Genomic DNA, 18891 nt, shown 5'->3' on the forward strand with positions numbered 1-18891 from the left:
CATTCTTTGATCCCAAAACATACCAGTAACATTAATATGGAGCTAAAAACTAGGGGTGGGGGGGATCCAGAAACTAGTCCACCCAAAGCAGGACAATTCCTTAGGGGCTCTACCTTTTCCCAAGACTGGAACAGAGATAAAAGGTGTGTTGGGATTCTAGGAGCATGACTGAAAGTAGCTGAAGGATCACAGTGACTTCCTTTGATCTTTTGATCAAGAAGCACTGAGGGGTGGAAAAGTTTCAAAGGCCCATGAATTTCAGCTCAAACTTCAGAATTATTGGAAGTAGATACTTATGGATTACCAGGGTGTCTATGTCTGTGCTTCTCCATTTTATTTTCTTCTCTTTGAATTATTATCTTGGGGGTTGGGGTGTGAGGATGAAGTAAGGTAATCAGAACTTCAATGAAAGCACCCACCAAGGACCAGGAGTCTCCCTCCAGGATGCTGCACTAAAGTCCAGCACATTCTAACAACCTATGTAGCTCCTGACCATCAGAAAGTCCTGGAACTGATAATACAGAATCTCATGGGCAGAAGAGCAGGGCTTATACCAGAAGACAACACTGGCCTCTTACCACTTTGCCAGGCAGCCCAGGGCCGTGGAAGCTTGGTAAAGCTGCTCTCCAGAACATGGTCAGGAGGGAGGCTGACTCCTCTAGGTTGTGCTGCAGGGCACAGGTGCTGCTCCTTAGCTCATGGAAACATTTGTTGCCTGGTGCCTGTTGAGAGGTGGGAGGTAGCCATGGATATCACTGAAGCTGAGACATCTCAGGGCTCAGGACATTGAAGGCTACATAAGACTCGAGCTTCCTTTGTCATGAGGCACAAAGCATGGGCTACTTGAACCTGGAAAACCCTGGCTCATCCCTTTGAGGTCCCAGGACTGAAGTGCGGCTCCTTTTACCTTGAATGACTCCTCCACCTGGACACCCTATATAAGGCTGTCAAAGCTCATTCCCGTGTCATGTCCTCTACAAAATTTTTACTTCTTCACGTACAATAAAAGACCCCTCTGCAACAGTGAACTTGACGCACAAGAGGTGACTTCTCACATTGGGCCTGTGGCACCTTAGTTGGTTTATAAATAGGGGTCTGTGTCTTGCCCTGAAGTGGGGGTTCCCTGGAGGCAAGGCTCTGTCTACCATCCATGGGTCTCTGGGGGGCTCAGACAGCACAGCCATTGGCCCTTGTTGTCTTTCAACAGAGAGGTACTCTGAGAGACATTGCAGATTGCCTCCCTCCAGTTGCTCCATGGGAAAAAAGAAATGCTGTGGTGGCCAGGTTCTTACTCTTCCCACACACAAGGCCTTTATGGATGCAAATCCCTCACTACCTGTCCATCTGATTGATTTTAATCTGTCCACATGGGCCAGCATAACTGTAACAAATAATAAACTATCAGAGGGTGCCGATTCCAACATCATATGGGCATCAACTCTTAACAAATGCTTTACTGAGGTTGGTGGCAATGCTGCACAGACTTCTCTGTGGCTCTGAGGGAGAATATCTGGTTGACCTTCTCTACTGCAGTGTAGAATTTAGAATTAATCAGGAGATAGGGAAGCAAGGGCCTGGCTAGAATAATTGGAAGATTCTTTCTCTGTCATTGGGAAATGCAGGACACAAAAATAAATAGTGGAGAAGAAAGTAGATTTAAGGATAAAGGGCACAAAGAAAGGGTGAACCCAGGAGCTGCAGGTGTGACTACCTCTGAGCTCTGAGCTTCAAGGCCTGGGAAGTTGCATGTGGGCCTCAGGAGAGACTGGATCTTTTGAACCAGCTGTTTCTCCTCCCCAATCTGCTCTCTGAGAGGAGTATAGTCATCAATGTGGCCTATAATGTGACAGCCATGCTTGTTGGTGAAGGAGCCATCCATAGTATCACTCTCTAGGGTCAGAGAGTTCTTCATTTCTGGAGCATCTTCCGAATCTAGCACTGAAAAAAAAAAACTCACAATAATAAAAGATCTGATAATATATTCATGATAATATCCTCAGTTTCCACCAGTGCAAAAAAAGTGAAACAGCCTACGATCAAGAAAGGCAGCCTTCAAAAATGCAGGGTAGGTCAAGTCCATAGAGACTTTGGTTTCTTTATTTTTATAATCTTTCTTACATCATTACATAATGATAAACTTTCCAGAAGAAAAATTTTGTTTTCATTGACAAGTGGGCTATTCAGGACAAATAGCATAAACATGAAAGTTTTCTGGATAGAATAGGCACAGACAATTGAATAAGAACGTGTACAGGGCAATGACCCAAACAGAGCAATAGGACAACCGTGGCAAGAAGAATGAGAAGAAAGGCAGCCACAGAAGATTCAAGGAACAGGACTGAAGGCTTTGTTGCACACAGAAAATTTTCTAAATGCACATGACACACTTACAGAGGACCAACAGTTATTTGCATTAATAATTTTCCTTCATTGTGTCCAAGCCCTTTAGTTGTCATATTTATACCATTTGTCCTGATGACAATGACAGTATCTGAGCCAGGAGAAGAGACAGAAGAGCTGTGGAGGACCAGAGTTACAAAATCCATGCCAACACCCCAAACTACAGAGGAAATAACTGAATCTAGGGAGTAAAAACAACCAGGATTTAGGTCACCACAAACACCCTGCACCCCAAATCATGCACACTCTAGCCTTCAGCACACAAAATCTTAGATCTAAGGTACCAGGATTTCTCTCTCATATCATTAGCATACATATGCCACATGGAAAATCAAAAGTCAACAGATTGATATGTTTCTATTATTTAGAACAAAAAATGTTTGATGGATGGGTATTCCAAATGAATGTAACATCCAGTAAAAACTTGTTAGGGACAATTTTATAAACCAACTTTGAGTATAATTTCCTGTGTGCTTTCTAGTACAATGCCTTGCAGCGAAACTTAAATATGCACAAAATCACATACATATAAAAAATACACACACATATGCATATATGTGAAATATGTATATGTTAAAATATTTATCAAGGGCTGGGGTGCAGTTCAGTGGTAGAGTGTTTGCTTGGCACACAGAAGGACTTGGGTTCAAATTCCCTGTGTTACAAAAGTTGATCAAAATGTAAACTATCAATAAAAGGAGTTCCTGGTAAGAGGAGAGTGGGTCAGAGCCAGGTTCAGTTCAGGCCTCTGGGGCTGGGAAAAAGAGGAAGAGCAGGGACTGAGCCATGCTGCTGCATCTCAGCTGGTACATGGGAAAACAGTGACAGGGAAGCCCTGTTAGAAGGAAGTGAAGAGGAGACTCAATACCGCAACCACCATGGCAGCTCCAAAAGGGAAAGGCAGCAACCTAATGTATGCTGAGCAGTTCCTGCCAGCTGGGTACTGTGCTTAGCACTTCACAGATGGTTCTTATTTAAAGGCCACAATAAAAATTCAAAGAAATTGTCCATTTTTATTTGAAAATTGAGGTCATTATCTGAAAAATGAGTATTCAGCACAACCAGGGATTAATGTGACCCAAGAACATCTGGCATGAGAATGTCAAGGCTCAGACTTAGAGAAACCTGAGCAGAAGTGATTGAGGATATGGCCATGCAGGTGATGGGAGAGGGTGAATTAATTGGTGCCCCAAAAGGCAAAACAGAAGACACAGAGTGGAATGATGTGTCAAGAGGCTGGGGAGTGGGGCCTCTGTTAACATTTAAATTAAAACGAGGGAGGCAAGACAGAGGCTGGATATTGAAGAGAGCCAGAGAAATCTGGTGAACATGCTTGTCTGAAGAGGCAGGCAAGAGACTGGGGCACAAGTGGATGTCTACCATGTGGAATAAATGTGCCTGCCACCCAGCACTTTCCCACAGCCCTGGTTTCCTTAGGGACAGGAGCATTGTGCCACATACTGAGGTCCCCCTAGGTGAAGAAAAGGAAGCCACTCTAGAGAGTGTGGAAGGTCTGTGATACTGAGACAGAGCCTAGTGAAGTGGAAGGAAGACCAACTAAAAGGCCAAGCACCTGATTTGGTCTCTAACCCCTGGAAACCCAGCTTGTCTATTAATGTCTCAGTGCCCCCTGTGTCAGTTGGATCATGTAAAATATAAAAATATAGTAAAACCTGTCCTACTATAAATGACATTGGAAAACACAGGCTCCAGGCCAGTATGTGTCTCCCACCTATAGCCAAACTTCCATAGAATTTTTGTTTTTGCCTTTTAGGTTTTATAATGTTTTTCTTACATATATTTATTTTTTAAAATTAGAAGTGTCTAGTTATACATAGTAGTGGGTTCATTTGGACAAAATCATACACACATGCAACTTGACTTCCATCCATGATTTGCCCCTTTCCTTCTCTCTTTTTCTTCCCATCCTGCCTAATGTCTCCCAAATCTCCTTCATCTACTCTACTAGACTTCCTTTTGATCATCTATTAATTTATATCAATTTATATTTGATTGCTTCTTTCTACCTATGCATAAAGGTGGAGTTCCCTGTGGTATATTTATATGTGCACATAACAACATTTTAAGAATTTATCCTGAGTCTGGGGTTCTCTGGACACATCATTCCACTCTGTGTCTTCTGTTTTGCCTTTTGAGGCACCAATTAATTCACCCTCTCCAGTCACCTGCATGACCTCAATCACTTCTGCTCAGGTTTCTCTAAGTCTGAGCCAGTAGAGAGCACTTGCCTCACACATCTGAGTCCCTGTGCTAAATCCTCAGCACCAGGTAAAAATAAATAAAAATAAAGATATTTCTGGAGTTGTACTAGGCTGCAGTCCCACTAACAATGTACAAGTGTTCCTTTTCCTCACAACCTTCCCCACATATTGTTTATGTGTATTTTTGAACATTGCAATTCTGGAGTGAGATGAAATTTTAGTGTTTTCAATTGCTTTTCCCTGATTGCTAGAGAGGTTGAACATTTTCTCATCTATTTGGCTATTTGTGGGGTTTTTTTTTTGTTGTTGTTGTTGTTTGTAAAGAAGTTTCTATTTAGTTTTTCTATTAACTATTTATTGATTGGGTTATTTGAGATATTTTTATATTTTATATTTATATATTTTATATTATGAGTTATTTATATATTCTGGGTATTAAATTCCTTATCAGATGAGTTCTGGCCAAGATTTATTTTCCCATTCTGTAGGCTCTCTCTTCATGCTCTTCTTTATTTCCTTTGCTGGGAAGAAGTTTTGTAGTTTGATGGCATCCCACTTATTTATTCATAGTTTCAGTTCATGTACTTTTGAGTGCCCTGTTAAGGAAGCTGGTGCCAGCAATTATATGATAGAATGTTGGCCCTACGTTCTTTTCTAGCAGTTGTAAGGTTTCTGCTCTAATTCCTAAGCGTTTGATCCATTTTCATTTGAGTTTTGTGCAGGGTGCAAAATAGGGTTTTAGTATTATTTTTCTACATATATTTATCCAGTTGTCCCAGCACCATTTATTAAAAAGGCTCTTTCCTCTAGTGTATATTTTTTGCAAATTGTTAAGTATCAGAGGGCTCTAAGTATGTGGATTTGTCTCTGTCTTCTCTTCTGTCCTATTGGATTTTGGGCATCTTTTGGTGCCAATATCATGCTGTTTTTATTACTAGAGCTCTGCAGCATTACTTATAGTCTGGAGTTTTATATTTAACAATGGTACCAATAATAAAAAACAAACTGAAATAAAACATGCGTTCAAGAATTAGATAGTAGGAGTCAAATATGTGGGCTAATATATGAACTTCCCAACTTGAAGTAGTGGGAATCAAATAAATAAAACACACACACACACACACACACACACACACACAAACATATATGAATACAGTATTTTTCTTTTGGTAGAGCTATTTTTGTTTAATACCTTTACTTAAATTCTCTTTTATGTGGTGCTGAGGCTCCAACCCAGTCCCTCACACATGCTAGGCAAGTGCTCCACCACTGAGCTACAACCTCAGATCTAGGAATACAATATTTTTTTGCAACTTCTTTTAAAAATATTATTATTTTGACATGATAGTATATTTTGACATATTATACATATATAACTTTTTGAAAATAGGTTTCCCCCATTATTGTAGTTGTACATGATGAGAAGCTACATTGGTCGTGTATTTATAGATGAAGATAGGAAAGATGTGTCCTATTCATTCTCCTGTCTTTCCTATTACCATGCTCCCTCCCTTCTCTTCATTCCCCTTTGTCTAGTCCACTGAACCTCTAATCTTTCACTCCCTTGTGGTGAGTTAGCATCCACATTCTGCCTTTGGATTTGGGGACTGGCTTATTTCACAAAGCATGATAGTCTCCACTTCCATCCATTTACTGGCAAATAATATAATTTCAGTCTTCTTTATGGCTGAGTAGTATTCCATTGTGTATGTATACCAAATTCTTTATCTATTCATCTGATGTATCGCAACTAGGTTGGTTCCATAGCTTGACTATTGTGAATTGAGCTGCTATTGAATATTGAAGTGTCTGTGTCACTGTAGTATGCTGATTATAAGTCCTTTGGGAATAAAGTGAGAAGTGTGATGATGGGGTCAAATAGTGGTTTAATTCCAAGTTTTGTGAGGAATCTCCCCACTGCTTTCTGGAGTGGTTTCACCAATTTGCAGTTCCTCCAGCAATGTATTAAGTGAATCTCTTTCCCCACATCCTTGCCATCATTCATTGTTGCTTTGATTTTTAATGTCTACCATTCTGAGTGGGGTGAGTGGTTTTCCAGCACCATTTGTTGAAGAGGCTATCCTCTGCATACTACAGTGACACAGTCACAACAATGTTTTTAGCAGAATGATTCACAATAGCTAAGCTGTGGAGTCAAATTACACACACACACACACACACACACACACACTCTGCCATAAAGAATGACTTTATGACATTTGCCAGTAAATGGATAGATCTGGAGACTACCATGCTAAGTGAAATACGTCAATCCCCCAAAACACAAAGATCAAATGTTTTCTCTGACATTTGGAAGCTAATCTACACTAAGGAGGGAAGAGGGGAAGAATACAAGTTCCAGGTATTAGACAAAGGTAAATGAAAGAAAAAGAGGAACTGGTAAGGAAAGGAAATGAATGGTAAGAAAAGGAATGAACGTGACATAATTTTGCTATGCACATATAGGAACACAACACAGAGAATGTCACCATTGTGTACATCCACAAGCCTGGGGTCCTAATTAGAATAAGATATATTCCAAGCTTGTATATGATATCAAAATGGGCTCTACTCTCATGTATAATTAAAAAGAACTAATAAAATAAACATAATAAAAAATGACACTTTCATTTGCATGTCTAAGATAATAATCTAGGCTTGAATTAGACTTGTTCCCCATGAAAATCCCCAGAAAAAAAATCCATGTGCTAGTAACTTAGGAAGGCCATATTCCCAGCAGAAAGAGGTAATGCTGTCAAGGAAGTCAGGTAACCAAGGCAAAAAAGTCTAGAAAGTATGGAATTTAAGGGAAGGTAGCATGTGTCTGAAAGATGCTCTTCATAGGGTTGGGACCCTAATCTGACTGGACTTCCCTGCGGCAGTTATCAGGAATATCAGGAGAGCAGGTGTGAGAACAGAGCAGAGTTCAGAATAAAAACAGGAAATGTAGATGGAAGGGCAGGTCAGGGCTACAAGGCCGTGGAAAATACAGATAAGACCAAACAGAGGCTCCATCTGCTGTTGGAGACAAGCACAGGTGAAGAGAAATCACTGCAGAAGTAGGAGCTACAATCTTCTACAGAGTTAAAAGGAGTCAAGTGCATCCCAGAGCCACCATACCTGATGCTTGAAGGCCAGGGAATCTGCATGCTAGTTTCCTCTTGCTCATCAGAACTTTTCTTGTAATTATCTTCTGTTTGCAGACACCTGTGGCATCATTGAGGACATGCTCTGTAAGTATGTACAACAAAGATAGCAATTGTAAAATCCAATAACTCCTAGATATATTTGACAAATACTAGGAAATCACAGTGGGAGTAGGTTGTGCTTTAGGGAAGGAAGAGATAATAAAAATCAAGCAAAATCAAAAGAGAAACAAACACATTATTAAGAAAAGGAAAACTTATCCTAAGGAATTAAAAATGCACATAATAATGATATACTGCATGTACACCCATTATATATGATAAAACACATATATAAACTTTGTGTAATACACACAAGAGGGGTATCTATATTTATCTGATGGACAACTGCTCCTTGGGGCTCTTGACTCCACCTGTGCATGGGAAACTTGCATCTATGATATGTATGGGCTCACATATCCAATCAAAGGCCCTTGAGCCTTCTCTGAGGAAGTTGAAAGGAGAAGAGGGTTCAGTAACAATCCCAGTTCTCCCTTTGCTAACCACTCCTGAAAACCCATTTCTTATGTCCCTGCCGATTGACCCAACCTAGTGACCCAGGCACAGTGACAGAAATCATGTGTCTGATGGACATGTCATGTTTTGTACATGTGCCTAGGTATTCTTGGATGGGTGGTGCCCATACAAAAGTCCCTAAAGTAAAGTCATCCAATTGACAAAGAGGACTTTGAAGTAAGAAGGATTTCATATTTATTACCCCAATATGATTAATCTTAGTTACTTTTTCTGGAGAGAACATTCTACAAAGACACCAGGTCATGAGACAGAAAAAGGGGATTTGTTTATCTTGATCCACAGGCAGAAAAGATCATGGATAGAAATTGTGGACATCATTTTTTTTTTAGGTGGGGGTAGGGGGATTGAACTCAGAGTCACTCAACCACTGAGCCACATCCCCAGCTCTATTTTGTGTTTCATTTACAAATTGGGCTTCACTGAGTTTCTCAGCACCCTGCTGTTGCTGAGGCTGGCTTTGAATTCATGATTTTCCTGTCTCAGCCTCCTAAGCCACTCTGATTATAGGCCTGACCCACCGTGCCCAGCACAGTGCACATACTTTAAAGACAGAATCAGTCAGAGTCTATGAAGTGCTCTTGATGCCCTCCCTCCTACTGCAACCTACATGTAAATATATGGCTGGCACAGCAAAAGCAACAATGAAATAAACCTGACCAGACCATAGGAAAATAGCAAGGCTGAAGATCCACCTGACCTCTGTACCTACTCTGAAACAAGATGGGTCTCCTGCCTCTGCATGCATATATCTCAGCCTACACAGTGGAGTTGAGTGCAGAGAATTTGTGCTTTCCCAGGGAGTCAAGTTGGATTCATCTGAAGTATTATAGGAGTACTCACTGGCTTCATCCGCAGCAGAACTGACTTTAGGCTCATCAGATGGGAAGACAGAGCTTTTGACAAGTTCTTGTGAGTCAAATTTTGAGTCAGGATGACCCGAGGGTAGAAAAGACTTTTTGTCCAGCAGGAGGTCATTCTCTTTCTCCTCCTGCAGGTCACCATTGAGACTGCTGAGACAAGGAAGAATAACAGATAAAATCAAGGTGGTTTAGAAGCTACAGCCTCCCAGTTGGTCCTGATTCAAAGTTGAAGAGTGGAGTCCCCTAACAGGTGCCTCCCTTCAAAAATGATCCAGAAAACCATTTTCAACTCATGGACATAGTTTAGGTGCCCTGGTATGAGAGACAGGGACAGTCACTCATGTCCAGTGTACTGGGCAGATAACAAGCTGATGAGAAAGGAGGCTTGACTCCTTCTACAAGGCACAGTCACATAAAGAAGCACACAATGAGAAGCAAAGCTGTGCCTGAACCTAGGGCATGACTGACATTGACACTTACATAAAGATGGCCAGCAAATACAACCCGGTACATGATAGAGAGTCAGAGAATATGTGCCTTCTAGAACTTTTTCTATCCATTTTTCTAACATAATATTTTTTGGAGGGGGAGGGACAGAGCGTATTTCTGCTTTTCTTGCTATGGCACACCTGTCCACAATCTCAGACCATTAGTGTAGAAAGATGGTTTACCTCTAATCCTGATTTTGCAATTTACAGAGTTAACAAGTGATTTCATTAAAAGCAAAAAATGCCCAAGACTGACTGTGCAGTTCTTCTTAGTCACACTCACTGTACCAGCATCAGAAAGATAAAAGATAACCTTGCTATGGGCTCCATCACACCGGGCTTAGTCAACATCACCCCTGCCAACCGTAGTCTTTCTTTACATTTGGTCATCAAATGTGTCTACTTTTGACCTCATGATCTACTCCTTCAGGTCATCTTTAACCCCTTATTTTCCCTTTCTTACAATCCCCAGATTATTTGTTGTTACCTGGAATTCAGTGAATTTTGGTCATTTTCATCATGATTTTCATAGTTTTCTGCAAATAATTCAAAAACATCCAGGAGTCACTACATAGTGCTATTTCACCCATTTCAACACAGAGCCCATGTGGGTTCTTCAGTCACCTTGGCTAGACAGGAATAAGAATGTACAGGAAATCTTGAAAGTTATTGCAATGCAAGTCAGGAATGATTTTCCTTTGTGCATAAAGGATAAGAATCCAGGGTTGACTTACTGCTGCTTGCCAAGGAGGTTCCAAGAAGGAGCCGTGTACCAGTGACTTATGAAGGCCACGTTCCCAGAATAAAGAGGCAGCGGAGTCAAGGAAGGTGGTTAGATCAAAAGCCTAGACAGCGTGTGATTCCAGGGAAGGTGGCATGTGTCTGAAATATGCTCTTCATGGGATTGGAACCCCCAATCAGGCTGGGCTTTCCTGTGGCAGTTACAGGGAATATCAGGACAGAAGATGTAGGAACAAAGAAGACTTCAGAATGCAAACAGGAGGTGGAGATGGAAGGGCCTCTCAGGGTGGGAGACCATAAGAAAGAGACATAAGACCAGATAGTCTCCCTCTGCTGTTGGAAAGAACCAATGGTGAAGAGAAATCACAGCAGAAGGAGCTACATCCTCATAGAGAGCTAAAATGGGAAAGTGCATCCCAGAGCCACAGGAGCCATCCCCAATCCACCTGAAGCTTGAAGTCCAGGGAATCTGCATGCCATTCTCCACTTGCAGAAGAGCTGTTTTCTTTTCATGATCTTCTGGGTCATGGTGTCAATGAGGACATGCAGCTCACACCCAGGTGTTTTGACAGCTGAGCCTCCAAGGGCATCAACATCAAGTTTGGGAGGGTTCTTCACTTCATTGCAAGTATCCAACTTCAAATATGAAAATAAAAGAGGAACTATTATCCTGTGACACACCTATTGACCCAAAACGGTCACCAAATCAAGAAAGCAGCCTTGCACAAGAGGGTCTAAGGATTGATGTGCAGCTTATAGAGACTGATACTTTTGTTGATGCTTCTGACATATCCAGTAATGATAAACTTTACAGGAGGCAAGTGTGCTTCCAATTCTAGAAAATATTCAATTAATACAGAAGTTATAGACACCTATAGCTCCCTGGTATATAAGGAAATAATACCATTAGAGATATAGGCAGAGCTTTTAGTCAGGAAGAGATTATCAAAGTTAAGCAAAATCATAGTAGAAGAAAAAACTATATGAAAGTAAAAAACTGGGGAAGAATCGTCCCTGGAAAATTTTAAATCTTACTTATGACTGACTTATTTTATATACAGGCATTATTACTAATTGAACTACTGTATAACCTAACATAGGATGGATACATCTGATGAATACAAAATCATGAACGTTTACATGAGGGATTGTATAATATTGAAATGCTGGCCACAAGAAGTTGGAAATGATTTAGAAACATGAGAAAAAAACCAGATGTTTGAAAAGCAGATGTTTAAAAAATTCCCTGTTAGACACCAGAACACAATCACACAACTGAGCCTGTAGGCTGTCTTGACTGGGATTGTGGGAGCATCCAATAGAGTCCAGCAGGATGAAAAGAAGGTGAACAACCTCGAGTTTTCACACGTGCTTCAAGAACTACACACTAGTGATGCACACTGAGCCCATTCCAGGGAGTGCTCCACATGAGGGACAGGTGTTTCTTCTCTTGCATGACCCTCAGAGGTTTGTAATGACGGCTAGGGTGCCCACATGTATCAGATGAGTGTGGCCCCTGACATGAGAACCAGAGGCTCCAGAAGCTGATATTGAGGGAGACAGAGAATCAAGATGAACACAACCCAGAGTAAGGGGGCAGGAGGGACTGAAACTCAGTCTTCACATCTGAGCAGAATTGAGTCCTTGTGAGGACACTGGCTAAATGGCTATGGAGACAGATGAATGGAGAGGATGGACTCAGTGTGGAATCATCATGGAGACCAATTTGTGCACTTTCTGTGAGAAGGTGTCACTTTATTTCAGAGAAAAGGAAAAGACAAAAATGTGCTGGGTTTGTCAGGACACAGAATTGTGGGCCCAGGATTTAAACTATTACTGAAAAATTGCTCTATATCAAATGAAAATATCTTTTGAAATCATATTTATCAAATCACCAGAAGTTATCTAAGGATTTGAGATTACATAGTCAAAGCTTGCATTAATTTTTTTTTTAATTTTTATTGAATTGGCACCATGGAAATTATTTTAACTAATAAAATCATGAAAGAGATAAAAGCACCTAAGATATCCACTTGGTCAAGGTCAGCCCAGGACCTGAGAGTGTATCTAACCCTAGACTCCAGGCTCCAGCTCACATCACTATGTCAGAGAATCTCAGCTTTCAGTCTGACCCTGAGAGAACATGGACAGGCCCATCATCTCTGCCACCCACAACATTCTAACAACCAATACGTGGGTCAGAGCTTACAAATTCCCTTTCCTTCTTGACCTGGGAAGAGCATGCACTGTTTACCAGGGTCAGTGTTGGCTACACAGCTATTGATAGCACAGGGAAGGCTCAGCCTGGCTCCACCATCACCACAGATTAACTGGTGACCCAACATTGTCCCCTGACAACTGCTCATTTGGGCATTTACATCCAGGTGTGCATCTGAAGCTTGCATCTCTGACACACTGGAGCTCACATGCCCACTCAAAGGCCCTTGGAAACAGCCCTTCTCAGTGACACCTAAAAGGAGAAGAGGGTTCAGTAACTATCCCAGCTCTCTTTGTTTAGTACCCCCAGAATGCCCATTTCTTATATCCCTGCCTGTGGGAAAAACCATCCAGTGACTCAGGTACAGTGACAGAGATCATGAGTGTGATGGATATGTCACCTTTGGTTTCTGTGCCTGGGATGCTAAGAAGCCAGAATCAATAAATGGGATGGCAAACTGCAAAGCTTCTTCACAGTAAAGGAAACAATTAATAACGTGAAGAGAGAACCTACAGAATGGGAAAAGATTTTTACCACATGCACCTCAGACAAGAGCACTCAATCTTCAGGATATATTAAGAACTCAAAAATCTTAACACCAAAAACAAAACAATAACCCCCCCCCCAAATAACCCAACAAATAAATGGGCAAAGGATTGAACACACACTTCACAGATGAAAAAATCGGAATAGCCAAAAGATATATGCACAACTCTTTAACATCCCTAGCAATTAGAGAACTGCAAATTAAAACTGCACAGAGATTCCATCTTGCTTGAATCAGAATGGCAATTATAAAGAATACAAGTAACAACAAATGTTGGTGGGGATGGAGCAAGAAAGGTACTCTCATACATTTTGGGTAGGACTGAAAATTAGAGCAGCCACTATAGACAGCAGGATGGAGACTCCATAGAAACCCTGAAATGAAACCAACATTTGACATCATCAACAGATGAATGGATAAAGAAAATGTAATGTATATAGAGAATGGAATATTACTAGCCATAAAGAAAAATAAAACAATGGCATTTGCAGGAAATTGATGGAACTGGAGATATCATGCTAAGTGAAATAAGCCAATCCCAAACACCAAAGGCTATGTTCTGATTTGTAGATGCTAACCTGAAACAAGGGAGGTAGTGGAAGGGAATAATAGAAATCCACTAGATTGGACAAAGGAAAATAAAGGGATGGGAGGGGAGAGAGGACTAGGAAAGACAGTAGAATTAACTGGACCTAACATTCTTAGCCTTTTATTTGAATACATGACCAGGATTAATTCACGTCATGTACAGAGAGAGTGGGACTATAAATAGGATAAGTTATACTCTAATAATGTATAATCTGCAAAATACATTCTACTGTCATATGTTACTAAACAAGAACAACAACAACAAAGGCAGGTGCCCAGAAAAGAGTAAAGAAAAATCATCCACTTAAGATGGCTTTGAAGGGAAAAATGAGTTCAAGGCTATTTTCCCAGTATTATTAAACTCAGTCACTTTTTGTAGAGAGGACATTCTATTGAGACTCAAGGACATGTTTGAAATAAAAAGAGTTATTGATCTCTCTCCCCAGGGAGGAAAGATCATGGAAAGAATCTAGGATACCATGGAAAGGGGTGTTGAGTGGCTACATAACATTTCTAGTAATGGGACCCTCTCTGGAGTTTGGAAGCCTATGACTCCTGTGGCCTATGTACCACCGGTCCATACACATATACAGTCTGTTGCCACCTGGAGGCTGTTAGCAGCTGTAAGCAATGCAGCAGAGGAGCTGGCTCCTTATTGTAAATAAATTGTATGGAACTGTGAAGAGATGCTGGGTCTATAATCCTTATATTTTCCACATCCTACAGAGGCATCTTGGACATTCATCCTGTTAGAGTTCTATGTCCGTAGGAAAATGAACAGATGCCCTCAGAAACTGAGCTGACTGAAGTCTTCCAACAGCCTCATGCCAACCCAAATCAGGCTCAGAAAAGAAAGGGAATAACAGGGCCGGCTGCTCACTGCTGTGTTCTCCACACGGTCTCCATAAAAACTTCTCATTCTCACCACGGTCTGCTTCAGTTTTCTCTAAATTTCTTCCATGTGACCGGCTCCATCTCCCTGAGAGCACACCACATCAGACCCTCATCACTGGTGTCTATAGATTCATCCACTCTCCTCATTACCTTCTCTGGTTGTGAAATTCCCCAAAGATCAACTGTCTCCTCAGGTTCACTTTTGTTAAGATACAGCTGCACAGTGTTACGCTGGCCTCACACTCCTAGCCATGAGAGAACCTCCTGCTGGGACCACTTGTGTGTGCTGCTGAGCCCAGCCTCACTAGCCTTCTCACTCAATGCCCTACTCTCAACATGTTCCCATTCTGCTTGTGAAAACTGTATTCCTACATCCCCGTGAATAATTCCAACTCCCATCTTGCATTCAAAGTCCTCATTCCTGGCCCCACAAAGTTATCCAGCATCACAGTTTATATTTTATTTAGAGATAGGGGTCTGAGTTGTTTGGCACCTTATTTTTTCCTGAGGCTGGCTTTAAACTCGAGATCCTCCTGCCTCAACCTCCTGAGCACCTGGGATTATAGGCTTGTGCCTAGAATCAAAGATCAAACATGAGCAAGAACCCTGTAGGAGAGATCAGTTGTCCTAGGTTGGAAGAATAAGGTCATGCAGAGCCTGTTATGCACATGCATCGATGGTGCCTGTGAATAGGTTACAATCTCTACAACTTCCCCACTCTTCTTAGTACTAGGTTTACCATCCTGAACTTGTCACTGCACCCTCAGAAGTATGATTGCTAGGAGTGCATTTGTGCTTTAATGGGGTAGTCATGAGCTGCATCTACAGAAGGGGAGACTTCATGCTCACCCAACAGATCAGCACTGAATCAGGGGGGCTGGTGGCTATCTGATGATTCAGGGTGATCGGGGCAAGTGTTACAGCCCTCATCCAATATGTCCAGCAGGATATCTTTCTTCTCCTGTGTGGCTTGTCTCATACTGGGGGGATAAAGAATACAATTAAACCAGAAGTATTAAATATGAGTCCCAGGTGGTCTAAATAGAGGCCTAGGGAGTGGTCACAGAAGGGCAAGAGGGTACTCCTTTGAAAGAGAAAGAAAAAGATTCTCATAGAATGTGGGCAGGTTGCAGATGTCTTCATGGCAGGAGATAGGAGGAGAGGCTCAGTCTGCTGACTAGACAAGAGCTGAGGACAGAGACTCCACTCTCCCTGTGTGATACAACCAGGACCCACAGCATACATAGAGAATGGATTTTAAGTGTGTATGTGTGTATGGGTGTGTGTGTGAGTGTGTGCACGCGCATTTGTAGATGTGTGTGAGTATGTGTATTCCCCCCACTCAAGGCTATGACATTTCTGCCCAAAAGTCCTATCAACCAGAGGGAAACCAGATTTATATCTCATACTCAATGGACCCTTACAAGACAGGAGATGTAGATTCTGTGAGGTAAAAAAAGTTTAGTATGATTACTTCTAGTTGGAATCAGACAGGAACCACAGAGAAAAAAAAAAAAAACATCTCTTTAAAAGATGGACTTCTTCCTTGGTTGAGGAATGCAGTCATACCAGCAGCTTGTGTTTCCTTTGCATGTGAATTGTGTGGACACTTTGTCCCTCTTGGTTTGCTCATCGGGGACCCTGCTCATATTTAACCCATCCTCTTCCAGGCTCTTAAAACTCATGGTTACCTGGGAGCCAGTAATTCCTGTTCTTTTCCCCTCTCCTCCTCTGCACCACTCCCTGAAATGTCAAATTCAGAAATGCCCAGTCAGTCAATCAGTAGTGTCACATCACTCACTACAAACACAGGGGAAGATTGAACTGAATGGAGAGTCATTAGTCCCAGACCTTTACCAACACGGCTGTTATATGTCTGTGGATCTGATATGGTACAGACAGGATCCTAATAAAAAGGTTTGAGCTATTCTTGAGGATGAAAAGGCATTTCCATGCCTCCAGTAGAAATCAGTAACTGGGAATTAACCCTATTCACACCCTACACTTCCCTGTAAACTAGAAGCTGGTGTAGACTTTGTGTTTCATTATTCCCTTGCCAGTTAACTGAAGGCAAAATACCAATATCTTTACTTCTGGAAATGTGCTAACAATGGATTTCATTTTGATGAAAGAAAAGAGGAGAATAAATTTTGAAGAAAATCTTTTTCTCAGAGGGGAAACAGACAATCATACCCCACTTTAGTGACCATAAACCTATCTGCAACTTACGATATTTCTGGAACTGGCTGGCTAGGGCATACATGGTAGATTGACATAAGATGAATTTTTCTTCCAGATCTTGGAAATTCAGTTTGTGTTCTTGTAATTCAGCTTGTAAGCACAGACCCAAGACAGAAGTGAGAAGGTAGGGCCGAGTGCGCTAGGTAACAGTCTAACAGAATCAGAAGTTAGGAGATGTCATGGAATGTGGGGAGCCCTTGCCTTCCAATGGCCTCATGCTGGCTGATCCACTGGTTTCTACAGAAGGTCACCACAGATGTAGACCACCACTCATTGGGCAGTCTCAGGACTTGTGTACCCTCATGCCAATATTACCAACTTCTCTTTGTTCCCTCCTCTAAACTTACTATATTTCACATTTCTCCTAAGGGTATATGTTGAGAATCCTCAAAGTAAAAATGGTTTCCCAACAAGTTAAAATTATCTCCAGGAGTACCCAGTGGGTCACCTCATTATTTCCTTAATATTAAAGTGGATCATAAGGCTTTTCCTCAAGGGAACAATGCAAAACTGCCAATGTAACATAGTCAGAATGTTCTTCTCTGAATATGCAGCCATTATTTCAAAATCCATTAAAAATACAGAACAAAGAGCACTCTTGACCACTAAAAAGTAAACCATGAGTGTTTGAAATTGTTTTCTGCACTTGATCAATGTTATTTTATTATACTGCATTTTTACTGTGGCCTCTTTTTTCTCACTGGAACATCTGTTAATGTATCAGACTCTGAAGGAATTCCTCACTTCCATTACTTATGTTCCTATTGGCTCAGGCAATAGGAAAATGGAAGGGAGAATAGAAACATGAAGGGGAGCCATGCTAAGTATTTGTGAACCCTCAACTGTGGGAACTCATTGGTGGGGATTTCCCAGATCCCTCTTACTAAGTCCTCAGCAGATAAAGTCCAGTGACTTCTCTGCTCTTCATGGCAACCTTCCCTTCACCAGGTCAGGCTACTGGTGTGTGCTATCCATGTTCTCACTTACTAAGAACCATGGCTGAATGTGGAGCAGACACTTTAAGCTCCTTTCAGTAAGGACTGGATACCCTTCCTAGCGTGCCCCAGTGAAATGAGCCCAATGATTTACCTGTAGGAGCTCAGCAAATGCATGCATTGGGCTTATCTCACTTACAATGTAAGTTCTCAAGATACGTGGAGACTTTACATTTTATACACATCACAGGGTAAACTGAGGAGCAAAGCAGGGGAGTTAGTTTATTCTGCTTCTATGAACACAAAAATCATCGACTGTCATCCACTTGAACTTCAGAAAGCCAGGCTTTTAGCCCCACCTTCCTCCCTTTGGACTGCAAACCTGAAAATTACTTCAATTCTTCCTCTGCATTTGAAATGAAGTTTGAGTAAAAACAAGAGTTGCACTCTGAGGAATGACCAATATTAGTTTGTTTTGATGTGGATAGAAAATGCTGAGTTCGAGAGAAAACATCCTGAAAAATTTCTCAAGGATGAACTGATGTGCCTTACTTAACTTGCCTCTTTCTTTCTCCAGCTGGCCAGAACATACTCAATAGCTACTGATGTCATCAGAATCATCTTCAGACCTTGAGAGTATAGATTTCTATAAGCCAAACTGGAGAGCAGGTGTTGGTCTGAGAAGTCATTCATCATTATGCTGGGACCTGTTGGAAACAACCAGTAGGGGGATCAACCTGACTACCAACATTTTTTGATACAGCACTAGCTATATTCACCAATTAGCCCACTATCAATTCTTTCACTTGCTGTTCACCAGAATGACAGTTCTGTAAACGCTAAGATAATGTTCTACCCATCTCTGTGTTCACAGTTTCCAGTGAAGACCAAGCACTGAGGTACCTGGCAGGATACACTCAATGAGTGCATAAAAGTGGTTGCATACCACTGTTATTACAATGAAGTCCCTTTACAGTGTCATCTGAAGCCTTCTAGTTAGTGTCCCCTTCAATGAGTCCACAAGTGCCACATACA

The 18891-nt window shown here is 41.4% G+C and overlaps 1 protein-coding gene across 1 annotated transcript; it reads right to left on the bottom strand.

Moving 5' to 3' along the window:
* Positions 1-548: 548 nt before the first annotated feature.
* LOC139707416 (uncharacterized) lies at positions 549-16943 on the bottom strand. The gene is made up of 10 exons (XM_071618648.1): positions 16910-16943; positions 16372-16423; positions 15602-15660; positions 12812-12903; positions 10880-11069; positions 10180-10228; positions 9185-9354; positions 7743-7853; positions 1712-1938; positions 549-722 (listed from the first exon to the last, which is right to left on the bottom strand). Exons 1-10 carry the CDS (start codon positions 16941-16943, stop codon positions 549-551), a joined length of 1158 nt encoding a protein of 385 aa, XP_071474749.1.
* Positions 16944-18891: the final 1948 nt, after the last annotated feature.

Source organism: Marmota flaviventris, chromosome 10 (genome assembly GCF_047511675.1).
Source record: "Marmota flaviventris isolate mMarFla1 chromosome 10, mMarFla1.hap1, whole genome shotgun sequence".
Lineage (NCBI taxonomy): Eukaryota > Metazoa > Chordata > Mammalia > Rodentia > Sciuridae > Marmota > Marmota flaviventris.